At 35.3% G+C, this 13,685-nt stretch overlaps 1 protein-coding gene across 4 annotated transcripts; it reads left to right on the top strand.

Moving 5' to 3' along the window:
* Window positions 1–26: 26 nt before the first annotated feature.
* On the top strand, window positions 27–13,459 carry LOC129802358 (E3 ubiquitin-protein ligase Topors). 4 transcript variants are annotated; one of them, XM_055848101.1, is made up of 5 exons: window positions 27–389; window positions 497–654; window positions 715–894; window positions 6,612–7,938; window positions 13,256–13,459. In XM_055848101.1, exons 1-4 carry the CDS (start codon window positions 144–146, stop codon window positions 7,933–7,935), a joined length of 1,908 nt encoding a protein of 635 aa, XP_055704076.1. In that variant the 5' UTR covers window positions 27–143; the 3' UTR covers window positions 7,936–7,938; window positions 13,256–13,459. The 4 variants fall into 4 exon arrangements, with proteins under 4 accessions (XP_055704076.1, XP_055704075.1, XP_055704077.1 ...); XM_055848100.1 differs by having other exon boundaries at window positions 13,129–13,459; XM_055848102.1 differs by having other exon boundaries at window positions 13,084–13,459.
* Window positions 13,460–13,685: the final 226 nt, after the last annotated feature.

The raw sequence follows: 13,685 nt of genomic DNA, 5'->3' as shown, positions 1-13,685 counted from the left end.
TTGTGGCGCATCTGGCGGTAAACACACGAAACACAGTTGTCAATAAAGTGTCAGTGTTTTTTTGGGTGGCGAGGAAGAAAAATTGTTTTCCTGTGAATTTATTAGGTGTTTCCTTTCCTGAAAATTGTACAAAAAGTGTAGAAATGTCCTCATCGATGGGTATTGAGTGCCCATCAACACCTGAACACCTGGATTTGCCACCAACACCCGACAGAAATGACGTCCAAGACCTAAACTCACCCTCGCAAGCATCTGACCAGGAAACTGAGGAAACTCCCTCATCACCACCTCCCAATTGTGCTATATGCCTTGGTCAATGTCGCAACAAGAGCTTCACAGACTCCTGCCTCCATCAATTCTGCTTCAAATGCCTGCTGGAGTGGAGCAAAGTGAGTTGTTTTTTGTCACAAAAATCGCAAGAATAAAGAGAGAAAATGGCTCCTTGTCAAATCACGGAATTTCCCCATAAAAAAAACTTCCATTTGTCCCTTTGCAGGTGAAAGCTGAGTGTCCGCTGTGCAAGCAAGCCTTCAAGTCAATCATTCACAATGTCAGGAGCATAGATCAGTTCGATGAGCATCTGGTGCATCCGCAGCAATCCTTCCTGCAGCGTTTGGACTTTCTGCTGTCGGAGCCCCCACGGTTCAGATTCAGGTTGCCTCCTGTCTGTCCACTGAGGTATTGCCCATTCACTCATCGTGATTCTTCCCACAGTGCTACCCTCCAGGTTGGTCCGTCTGAGAATGAGGCCATCCAGCGCTTCTTTGCACCCACGGGCAATCGCTTCATGCAGCCCTATCGCTTCCGGCAGCTCGTCTACACCAACCACCTCTATGCTGAGCCCCTCACGGACATCACTGGGCGCTACCGGGAGTGCTCAGCACGATTCTACAGGTAAGGAAGATGAAGATCTTTTAGCAATTATTGAAGGAATTCCTATTTTTTTATTTACATTTTTATTTAAATTCTTTCGAAGAATTAAATAGAAGAAAATCAGGTTCATTTTCTTTCGTGTACTTCCTGCTATATCCTGTAATGCTGCAGGCACACTTATGACTTAAGTCGAAAGGCGACTTAACGTAATTACAGTGCCCGCTTTGTAATCCGGATGATTGGGAGACAATATGATAGATGTCCACTTCGTAATCCGGATTGATTTTTTTTTGACTGTTCAACGTCTCGAAAATACAATACAAGATTTTTTGAAGAATTAGAATAAAAGTTTTAAAGAAGATTAAAAAGACAAAATTAGAGAATTCTATGCTATTATACTTCATTTATTATACAAAAACATCACAGGATAATTCATTTTCATTGATGAACAGACATGCATACATAATCTCAAAATGATTTTAAATGTAACCGTCGATAACTCTTCCGGATTACGCGGATCCGGATTAGAGAGCAGGAACTGTATAATGAAAATAATATTTGTTTGACTAAATTTTCATCAGTTTCCCACTAACTAAACCGTTTCTAGAATTAAGCCGAGAGACGGATTAGTCAGAGACTGATAGAGATGTAATCTGACCATTATACGGCCTTCAAACCTAGGTCTTCAGACTAGAAAGGTTTAGCCCAGTTCCCGAAGGTCTCAAAATCCTAAATAGAAATTTTTTTTTACTGCTTTTTGTGAGCCTAATAGATCATTAATCTTCAAAACCCCAATCCTAACTTCAATTTTTCCAAAAAAAAACGTGAATAATAAAAATTAGAGCAGTTAAGCCAAATGACTAAGCCTTATGCCCTAGACACACTTACGACTTAAGCCGAGAGACGACTTAGTGGAAAATGATGGAAATGAAGTCTAACCATTATTTTGAATACAATTACGCTAAACCGTTTCTCGGCTAATCCTCAGGTCTGTCCCGTATAAGGCTTAGCCATATGGCTTAACTGCTCTAATTCCTTATAAATCAAGATTTTTTAGATGACTTTAACTTAGGATTGGTTTTTCAAGGACAAAAATAACCTATTAAATTCGGAAAAAGTAATAAAATTGTTTGCTATTTAGGATTTTGAGGCCTTTTGGAACTGAGATAAACCTTAGGTTAAATCGTAAGTGTGTCTAGGGCATAAGACTGAAATCCTTCAGATATTAATTCATGGTACTTGGGAATTATTAAAAAAAAAAAATAGGAATAGCAATAAAAACCAAAAAAATTTGAACGCAGTATTTTTTTTCTAAAAATCAATCGACTGAAAATTTCAAAATCTGCAATAAAAAAAGACAAGTAAATCTAATAACAATGTTATAAAATTTTGTGACATTGAGATAAAAAAATTAAATCATTTAGTTTTAAAAATAATAAATTCAGAGATTTAAAAGTTTTTAATATTCAACGTTTATTTAGTTTCTGTTTAGATTTTTGTAAGAAAGCTGCATAGCGGTTCTATTTCTAAAATAATTAATAGGTGATCACGAGACAATGCGAAAAAACGAATTTTTATTTTTTATGAGCTGATAGAAGACTTGAAAGATTTCTAGGGTAAAGTTTGGAAAGTGGGAAAAATTTCAATTTCAAATGCATTTTTAAGCCCAATAAATATTTATTCTTTTACTTTCTTAGCATCCTGAGGTACCTTGTGAAATATTCTGACAGAATCTTAACAGTTTTTATTACAAAGTTTGACGAATTAATTGGAATATTCAATCAAATTAGAAAAGAACACATTTTGAAAAGATGGACAAAATTTTGGAAAGTGGGACAAAAGTTTTTGTAAATATGGACATAGTGATATTAATGACAAAATATTATATGAAATATGTAAAAAATCTATGAAGGTTTTTCTGTGTTATACTTGCACATTTGGATGGTTATGATCTCTCTTTTATTTCCGAGTGACGTTTGAGAGATCCTATAATTCCGAAGAACTTCCTGGACGTCCCATAAAAATGAGGTTTCGCAAATTTCGCACAGACGTTATGCGCTGTCCAGCAAATCTTTATAAGAGGAAGCAAATTTTTAGCACATTTCAATACCCAATCCTCCCAAGTCCTTTTCGGATTTACGAGTATTGCAAAAGTTCTTCTTTGCATTTCTCGAGGTCCTCAAGGTGTTTTTCCTCACCACTTTGCCAGAAAAAGTGGTCTTCGTAATCTGCAGGGATTTGGTACCCTTCTTCAGGTGATTTCCTCCTTAACAGTTGCTACTGCTCTTTCAAACATTTCTCTGGATAATTAAGGATCCTTTTCTTGCTCGTTAACGAGATTTAACTGCACAAAATCACCAAATTCATTCACAGAATCAACTTGTCCAAGATTTCACAAAAGTTATTTTGAATGCAACATGAAATAAAATTACTTTTTTCAACTTTTTACTTTAATATTTCACAAATATTTTTTATTCACCTTTTGAATGGATCTATTTACTTCGTCTTTCACTGGGCACTTATAAATAATTCACACATTTTGCCGAAAAATCAAGCAAAACACTGATATTTTCTTTACAACTTCCATAATCAACAGAGAAATTGAGAACTACCGTGTCAAGGTTAAGAATATCACAAATGCAATACATTTTTCAAATTATTCTTGCAAGTCACTCTTTGATTGTAAAGTAACGCCTTTTGTGTTTTTTACTTCTCAAATAATCACAAAATTAGGATTAATAATCCTTTCATAGAAAATTAAATTATTTAATTGATTTATTATTAAGTTTTTAGGGAGGTGTCTCACATTCCACACTGCTTGGTCCCACTTTCCAAACTGTCCCGAATTCCATATTTTACCCTAATCAGTACATTCTTATAGGGAATTTTAGCCCGAAACCATTTTTTTAAGTCACGAAAAAACCTTTTGAGATATTTTATAAAAATGGGGATTATTTATTTGCTTTTTTATTGGTAATTATCTGCAATTTTTTTGAATATAATTTTTCTCTATTTTAACGAAAAGTGTAAGACTAAGATTAGATTTTGCCGAGAAAAATCTTTTTGATTTCTTAAAAAAGCCAGAAAAGGCGAACTGGAGGTGAATTATGTAAATGTTATTTAATGCCGATTCTTACCGCAAATGTTACCCTCAGAATAGTCGTTTTTGGTAAAATAATTTCAAAATTGATACTAACTGCTTAACTTTGCAGAATGCTCAAACTCGCGACTTGCTATACCTCAAAAGAAGTTTTGTATATTGCACTTTGTAAAGTTTTTTTTCATTTATTTCCCGTATAATCGGACAAAGTCGCCCGTAACTATGGTACTTCTAAACTATTTTGGAGTATCTTTTAAGTGAAAAGTACTTTATATATATAGAATCTAAACCACGAGTTCGAGTATTTCTCAAAGAATGGGTCGTTTATCACCACGTTTTTTCATAATAAAATTGTGGAATTAGCTCGCTGGATGACCTACAGTCCGGAAAAGGGTTGATTGGCGAAGCTGTCGACCTTTTGAAACCAAATGGAGGCCGTGTAAATTTTAAAAGATTAAAAATAGAGGATTTTCAGTGTCTTTAGAGTTTGTATACGATTAAAGAGAGTAAAAATTTTATTTTTTTTATTTTGAATGTTCCTTGTTCGAATCTTTCATAACTTGAGAAAATTCTTGAAGGTCTTCATACAGCTAGGTCTCTTTTCTTAAAAAATGTTGATTTTTTAAATTTCCAGGTTGTCGCATTTTCCCCAAGTTTCCATATTAAACGTAAGGATAATAGTCTTTGAAGTTCAGCAATAACTTGGCATTTGATTGTTTTTTTTTTAATTTTTTTAATTAAACAAGTTTTGTCCAATAATAAACAATCTAAGCTGGTGTAGTAACGACTTTTGAGTTAAAGAGTTCAATTGATTCGATTTTGACTGTCGCGGATCTTAATAACCTAGACTAGATACTGAAATAGAAAACTAGAAATCGGTTTTGGACGAAGTTTCGGAATACAATGAGATCCGTGATATTGATTGAGTTACCACCTCGAGGGTCAATATATAACGAATTATTGGGAAAGTGTTTAATGGTTTCAGTTAAAGGTCCTTAGTCAGATGTAGCGGACCTGAAAGGAAATGACTGCGTTATTAACAATTGTCAATCTTTATTATCTTATTTGAAGGTTTTCTTTTACAAATTTAGTGCTAGTCTTCTCAATGAGTCTAATTATGGGCGTGGCTTATTTTTTTATTAAGTTACACCTCCCTCATGTCGCCTAAAATTGACTTGGCACTAGCAATGATTTACTTAAGCAGCATTTAACTTTCTTTTATAAATCATTTCCCTCAGCTCTGAGATAAAGTAGGCTTTAAGATTTACGTGTTGTAATGATTAGTGCCAAAATTAAAGATTTTCTGTTCCGAGTTAAAGGATAACAATATACAGTACACTCTCGCTCATTCGGTTCTTTTAAGATCGGGCTACTTTTTTTCAGACTCTCGCTCAATCGGCTCGTTTTCAATCGGGCGAAAAATTATGTTGCCAATTTTCACAGTTAATTATGAAGCTAATTTGCTCAAATTCGCTGTAGTTCTTCCTATTTTATTGTGAGCGCTTTTTGTGAAATTTACAAAGGCTTTGACACCCAAATCTCGATAACTTGAATGACATTTTTTGAATTGTTTTTTTTTTTTTGTAAGTAAATTTTTTAATTGACATTTTGTCCCAAATGCCCGATTGAGAGAGAGTCTACTGTATTTATCAAATAAAGCAAATATTCCAAAATTTAACATGGTTTGACTTAAGTTATGTCATGATTTTGCATTATGAAGTTTTAATGTAATTGCCAATAAAAATGAGTAGGTAAATTTAATATTAATATGCAGATGAACAAAAAATCGTTGCATTTCAAATAATTTGATGACCGAATTTCTCTCTAATTCGGGTGACATTTCGGTCCCAAATGCCTGAATTTGAGAGAGTCTACTGTATTACAATCTTACCTTGATATTTTGAGCATTATAGGGTTTAAAAGTTCCTTAACAATATATATACAGTGCCCGCTCTCTAATCCGGATCGCCGTAATCCGGACGAGTTAACGACGGTTACATTTAAAATAATTTTGAGGTCATGTATGCATGTGTGTTCAGCAATGAAAATGAATTATCCTGTGATGTTTTTTTTAATAAATGAAGTATAATAGCATAGAATTCTCTAATTATGTTTTTTTTTTAATCTTTTTTTAAACTTTTATTCTAATTCTACAAAAAAGAACCTTGTTTTATATTTTCGAGACGTTGAACAAATTCAAAAAAATCCGTCCGGATTACGAAGCGGACATCTGTCATATTGTCTCCCAATTATCTGGATTACAAAGCGGGCAGTGTAATTAAAGTAATCTTAATGAAGCTCGACAAATTCAATATACTTTCAGTATTGTAAAGTTTGTTACATACAAAGTTTTGTTACATAGAAGATTTAAAGAAATCCGACATTTAACAATTAAAGATCTTTAAGAAGAATATGAATAAGCTTTTACAGATTTAACGCTTAAAGGTTTATCTCGGAATTAAGGATATTGTTCTTTTTTTCGAAATTCAATTTAATTTGACCGTAACTTGTAAAGGGGGCGTGGCCTAAATTCATTTACTGGGTCGAGTTAACGTATGGAAGTCAGATAAAAAATAATCAATTAATCGTTATAACTTTGAGGCATTCCTGTAATTTTTATAATTTTATTTTGCAATAGTGACAACCCAGCTCAGGTGCATCGTCTGATGCCTTTCATTGACCGTGAGGTCCGTAGTTTGTTGGGATCGGAGGAGCAGGCTTCATCGGCAGTTTCTCTGCTGTTGCGTATTCTAACGCAGCACGATATCATCTCACCGGGCTTCCGAAGCCGGATACGTCATTTGTTTGGCGATAACACGGATCACTTTATCCATGAACTGTTCAATTTTGCCCAGGCACCCTACGATCTCATCGGCTACGATAATCACGTCCGATATGTAGGCAGAAATGGTGCCACGAGTGCCAGTGCCGAGCCACGACGACCCTTCCACATTCCCCTGAGCGTCAGTGCGCCATTTGACGTAGATGACAATCTGCGAATGGCTGTACCGCCAAGTGAGGTTGCACCTCCTCCCGTGGCCGCTCAATCGAGTGGGCAGGGTTCAATTGCAAGGGATGCACGCAATTCGGTAATCTTCCAACTGGGTCGCAATATTGAGATTAGTTCGACGTCCGAATCGGACAGTGATGACTGTCAGTTTGTGCTGGAACTGAAGCCGCCGCACTTGAGGACACCCGAACTCGTGAGCCTGAATTCGGAGTCAGACAGTGACGTGGTGTTTGTGGACGAAACGCGAAATTCACCGAAGCCACAAGTGCCGACGACAAGTGAAGTTGTTGTGGCTCAGGAGGGTTCATCGAGAGATGCTCCGGCAGCTTCATCATCATCAGCTACACAAACTGCCCTCACGACCATGCCACTGATACCAAAGCTGCGAATTAAGGCATTTCATACGGCTCAAGCGAGAATTTGTCATTCTGATGATTCAGAGAAGGAAGAAGTGAAGCCAACGACGGGAGTTATTGTAGATGAGGGCACTACTAGTAGTAGTCGATCTCGTTTCAAAACCCGCAGAATTCGTCCAACTAAGAGACTCAGCTCATCATCATCATCATCACGGACATCTGAAACGTCCAGTGAAGGTGGTTCAACTTCTGAATCCTCAAGCTCCTGCGAAATGCCCAATCGGGTGTTTCCGCTGAAGAAGCGAAAGCATACAATGTCCTCCAGTACGACAAGTTCAGATTCAACTTCATCATTGGATGAATCCAGTCACGAGGAATTTATGGTGACGACAAAGATGCGCAAGAAAGTCAAAAGGTTCTCAAGGGGGGATTTTGGGAGGAAGAGGATAGCACGCAAGGAGGATTCCACAGATGATGACATCAAGGCCATCCGGAAGAGTAGCAAAGCGGGAAAGAGGCGCAAAGCTGAACATAGAGTGTACAAGAGGATCACAAAGATGAGAAGAGCCAGGAAAATTGCCAACAGTGACGACTAAAAGGCAAGTTTCGTATATCTCAGCATTATACAAATTTTCTTTTTTATTTTAAAGTTAAAGTGTTTACGCGATGTCCAGAACGGTAGGTGCGGGGATGGTTGTCTAGTAAATTCTGCACAACTAAGTGCGAAATTCTGTTCATGTTCTTTGTCTTTGATAAAAGCTAAAAATCATAAGACAAAACACTCAGAATGATGAAATTTGAAGTATTTCACAGCCTACTACGATTGAGCAATCGAGCCGAGTGGAAGCCAAAGCGCTGTGCGCGGAGGTTTTCCACATCAAATCAATCAAAACCGATTATTTGTTGAGCAGTTGATAGGAGTATTCACTGTACGAAGCCAAAAAAATAGTGTAACAATCTTTGTGACAAGTTCTTTCCTAGTAATTTCCGTACATGAGGAAAGAGGAAATTCCCTCCGAACATCAATTTATGAGAAAACAAAGGGAAAGAAGGTAAAGGTCAAATCCGTGTTCAATTTGTTTCCGTACGTTCAATCCAAAATGCATTATTTTCGTTTACAGCTAGGATCAAGCCTTGGTTAGAGGAGAGTACTACTGATTTTATTGGAAAGGTCTTGACCTCAACTACAATTTTCTAAAATTTTGATCAAAATTAAAATGGGAATTTCGAGGTATTCAACATAGAAAATTTCGAAAATCCACTTATCGATTTTAGATCCACTATCGATAGTTAGAAAGAATGTGCTTATTCAAATTTTCGTTCATTTATTTTCCCTATCTCGGATTTAACCAGGGGGTAGTGCAAGCTATCCTTGGAAAGGTCTCGATCCCAGCTAAAAGACTTAACCCTTTAAGGACGAGAAGGTCAAAAATCGAGGGTCAGAAAGTCATTTTTTCTAACTTTTTAGAGCAAAATGCAGCTTTAGAAGGTCGTAGGAAAAAAAATAATTTTTGGGTCACAGGTGACCCAATCGTCCTTAAAGGCGTCTACACATTGGGAGCAATTTTCGTCAAAAATTGCGTTTTTGACAGAAATTTGAAGTTTCCCCCTACAACGCTGCAGGGAATTTCCTTCAAAAAAGCAATTTTTGACAAAAAAAAATTCTCCCAATGTGTAGAGGCCATAAAGGGTTAAGGGGGTTTCCCGAATTAGAAACCCAGGACTTAGCTGTTTTTCACGATTTTTTTTGGAGGAGAAGGAAACGACCAAGCTTTATGAAGTTTTCGGTATATATTTATACACATTCAGAGTGTTTAAATAATTTTTTCGAAACAAATATTACAAAATGGCGGAATAAAGAGTAATTTACTGGAGCGCTTCATCACAGAGTACACCTTAATTGGCGGGAAATCTGCAACTTATAATTTTTGTCTGAAGAAAAACCAAATTAATTTTCAAAATTCATAAATTTATTTCATAAACCAAGAAAAACTGAAGAAAATCATTAAATTGGACAATTTTCGCTAGTTTTCAAAAAAAAAAATGGGTTTTCGGATAAAATTTTGACTTTAATTTACTATAAAAAATAGAAAAAAGAGATTTTCTAAAATAATTTAGGTTCAACTAGAAGATCCTTTAATTCTGAAGAAAATAATCCCTTATGCGTTTCAATCGGTCCAGAAGTTTTTTTTTGCTATTTATCCCGGCAATTCTACAAAATCTTAAAAATGAGAAGTGGAGAAAACGAGCTTAAAAGTTTTGTATGTTCGTCCAGGCACTTGCAAAACTGAGGGCCAATTTTTGAAATTCTCACTCGCACCCGCCAGCTCTTTAGTGCCCGAGAGAAATTGACTCGCACACCCCGGAAATTCTTGAGTACGTGCAACGAGTAGGTACTTTATGTTATAAAGAAGTCGTTACAGAAGGATTTGAATCTACGGGGTGTGCGAGTCAATTTCTCTCGGCCACTAAAGAGCTCGCGGGTGCGAGTGAGAGTTTCAAAAATTGGGCCTCTGCTTTGCTTTCGACTCTCTATCTTCGAAAATACTTCGAATAGAATTCTCAAATTTTGGTGGTGTATTCTTAGATAGTTTATCTGTCGATTTAAAGCAATATAAAAATATCGATTTCCTTTGACCTTGTAATTCGGGAAACCCCCTTCAACATCCTCAAAATCAAAAATGCGGATTTCGAGATATTAAACATCAAAATTTCGGTAAAATCGGTCGCAGCGGAATTTGTGTAAAGTTGTGATGTTGTAAATATTCGGAGAGTTTGACAAAATCTGTGTTTATTAGGGTGCAGATAGTCTTAGGATGATCCTAGAGAATATTCAGCCTGAAAAAATTAGCAGTAAAGGTTTAGGTAAAGGAAATTTATGCAAAGGACCTATAATCGATGGGGTCTCGATCAAAATCTCGTAAGCTAAAATCCCGAAAGCCAAAATCCCGAATTTTTAAAAGTGTCATAGCTACTTGCAGCCGACGCGTTTCCTGGAGACAAAGGAAAATTTTCTGTGCTTGGAATTTTTTTCTACATATCCTCCAAATAATTTCATCCCTTTCAGGATTTTGGCCCTTTCGGGATTTTGGCTTTTGCGATTTTGGTGTTTGGGATTTTGGATTTCAAAATTTTGGCGTTCGAGATTTTGGCTGCCTCCGAATCGATGAATACAAGCCCCTAGTATCTGAGTGAAAGTTTGAGATAAATATTTACTGCTAAATTTTACAGGCTAAATATTCTCTAGGATCAGCCTAATGCCGGCATTAGACACGATCTGATCCTCGAGAATACTCAGCTCGAAAAATTTTGGAGTAAAAGATCAGTCCAAACTATCATGCATTTAAATGTGCACATTTTGATTGCTGAAAGACTTCTTAAGTGCAATATCAATGTACTTTTTATACGATTCAATATTTATAGCGGATCATAGAAGCTGAAATCATAAGGAATTTAAGATGAAATGTAAAAGGTAGTGGCTAAATCCAGTAATTTCAAGTTTGACTTTTCGATAAAAAACGACGGTAAAAGGTTAAAGGTTTAATTCTCTCGTTCAGCAGTAATAAACTTCCCGATTTGAGAGCTCTCTCCGGTTGAGGTTTTTCCTTTACCGATTCGAAGGTATATCAGAGAGAACTTACCTAAAAAACCGTTCGAAGTTCGAACGTTTAAACCGACGAGTTAAGCTGGCTATACATTAGAAAAAATTTATTGAAAAATTTCATTTCAATGTTAAATATTGACAAGGATTGCCTCCACATTGCAAAGATTTATTGACATAAATGTTTCAATATTGAAGAAAATTGCCCAGTGTGTAGGCAAATATTGAAATATTTGTTTCAATATGGAACATTTTATTCAATATTTTATTTCATTATTTTGAATGGCTACAAACTAGGCCAAATCATTTCAATAAAAAATTTCAAAGTCACATTGAAATAAAATTTCAAAGAAATTCTAAATATCAAATTGATTTGATATTTCTTTCAATATTTTTTAATGGTCAGAAATCTTCGTCCTTCAGAACACCACAGAACTGCTGGATTTTCCTTGTTCATGAATGAAAACACATCCAAGATTAAAATCCAAGTCAAGACACATCTCTCCTGCTTTCTCCAGAAAATCCCAGATTCTTGGAATATGGTTATATATTTTGTTCAATCTCCTCAAGAACCCAACTTGGTCAACACTAATCACCTGCTTCCTCCAGAAAATCTCAGAACTTCTGGGATTTTCTTGAATATTATGCCAAAAACACTTCAGATACCTTTTGTGGTCAGAGGATTCTGGAGCTTCCTCCAGAAATCCCAGATCCTCTGGGATTTTCTTATATATTATGTCAAAAACACTTCAGATTAAAAACAAAAGCCAAATTGAATTAATAACTTGAATTCTCACAGACCTTAAGGATCATGCTTCGTATCATACCGTGTGGCTACAACCACAAGCCTTCGTTCCCTCTGTACGATTCCACTTCATATCATAAAATTATCCTTATATGAAGTGGGATTTCTGGAGGAAGCTCCAGGAATCCTCTGACCACAGAAAGTATTTGACTGGTTTTTCACATAATTTTCAAAAAAAAAAAATCCCAGAAGATCTGGGATTTCTGGAGGAAGCTCCAGAGATCCTCTGACCACAGAATGTATCTGAAGTGCTTTGGGCATAATGAACAAGAAAATCCCAGAAGATCTGGGATTTTCTGGAGGAAGCTCCAGAAATCCTCTGACCAACTTGGTTATTTTTGGGTGTTCTTGAGAAAATACAGAAGAAAATCCCAGAATATCTGTGAATCCCTGACTAGACTGGTGCTTTTAATATTGAATTTTTAATATTGAAGTCAATTTGTGCAGTGTGTAGGCAATTATTGAAATATTGGTTTCAATATTCGCTTCAATATTGAAGTTACTTTTCAATGTCACTTTGAAATGCTATTATTTCAATAATTTGTCTAATGTGTAGACAGCTTTACACAAAAGTGAGTAAGTTCATGAAACGGACATACATCTTAATAAAATTGCAATTAAATCGTTCTACCATCCCGAAATTCCACAAAACAACACAAAATTTACTTTTTTCAGCAAACTTTTGCACACTGTTGTTGACATTGTTGACGATCGAAGTGTTCAGAATATCGAAATTCGAAATTGCAGAACAAAATCAGCGCTAAAGCGGCGAGTACATGAACTTGCACTTTAGGCTTCTGGTAGATTTTCGAATAGGTTTGGCTTATTGGCTTTGTTTCTTCGGAAGCTAGTCCCCGGCGAGTGGCCTTCAAAGTTGAAGCCAATTTCTTACTTTTACATAGAAATGCGTATGGGAATTTTTCTGCACTCGTGATCGATATGCTAAATATTTAAAAAGTGAGAAGTTTTTCCGTATTATAAGATACCTTTCCGTATGAAGGGATAAATATACTAAATTTTTGTTTAAATATTTTTTTCCTTGGAGCACTGTTAGCTGAGTCCGAGATCAATTTAGGAATTATCTTCAAATAGCTCCATATAAAAAGGCCAACTTGCCAGACACACAGAAGGTTTTTATGCTAGTTTTTTGGCAAATCATTAAAGTTCAAAACAATTTTAGAATAGCTGTGAAAATAATCACAGCAAATTGAAAAATTAAAGTTTATTTACTGCTTCTTAAGTTTGCTGAAACTGTGATTATAGACAAAAAAAAATTCAGAATTTCCAAAAATGATCCTAGAGATATATTTATCCTAAAAATTTTTAAAGCACCAAAAGTTCTGGACATCCACCGTAAACTTATGATAAAATTCTCAAACTCAGAGACAAATTGCAATTGTAATGAAACGAAAAATTCCGCATGAATGGTGATGAAAGTGTATGAAAGGGAGAAAATCGAGAGAAAACAATGGTGACAAATTTAAGAATTAAACAAAAATTTTCATTTTAGTTGATAAAATTGGTTAAAACGTTCCGAGAGAGATTTAAAATTTACCTAGAAAAACTGGAAGACATTGAAGAATATAGGATAAGAATGACGGTAAAAATGGTATAAAAAAAAAGTTCTTTCGTATAGATTATTGTGTATGGAAGAATGACTTTAAAAAAAAAATGTATGAGATTGAAAAATAAATTGTGCAAAAATTTATGAAAATACTGCAGAGAGGACTCTCTTGTGAAGATCATCACGATGGTTTAATCAACAAGTCAAGTAACTGCTAAAAATAAATTTTGAAAACAAAAAAAATTAAAATGTCGCGGAATGCTTATTTTAAGAAAAAAAAATATGCTGAAGATAATTGCCCATTTCGTATATATATAATTGTAAAATTTAATTCTACTTAAATTAAGTGTATTATTATTTAATTGAGAAGTTATAC

Source organism: Phlebotomus papatasi, chromosome 2 (assembly GCF_024763615.1).
Source record: "Phlebotomus papatasi isolate M1 chromosome 2, Ppap_2.1, whole genome shotgun sequence".
Lineage (NCBI taxonomy): Eukaryota > Metazoa > Arthropoda > Insecta > Diptera > Psychodidae > Phlebotomus > Phlebotomus papatasi.
Note: the sequence above shows the minus strand (reverse complement) of the source record. Positions and strands in the feature narration are given on the sequence as shown.

Coding starts and splice junctions, on each gene's coding strand:
- LOC129802358 (XM_055848101.1), top strand. CDS start 144: ATGTCCTCATCGATGGGTATTGAGTGCCCATCAACACCTGAACACCTG. Junction 655..714: donor CCCCCACGGTTCAGATTCAG/GTTGCCTCCTGT, acceptor TTCTTCCCACAG/TGCTACCCTCCAGGTTGGTC. Junction 895..6,611: donor TGCTCAGCACGATTCTACAG/GTAAGGAAGATG, acceptor ATTTTGCAATAG/TGACAACCCAGCTCAGGTGC.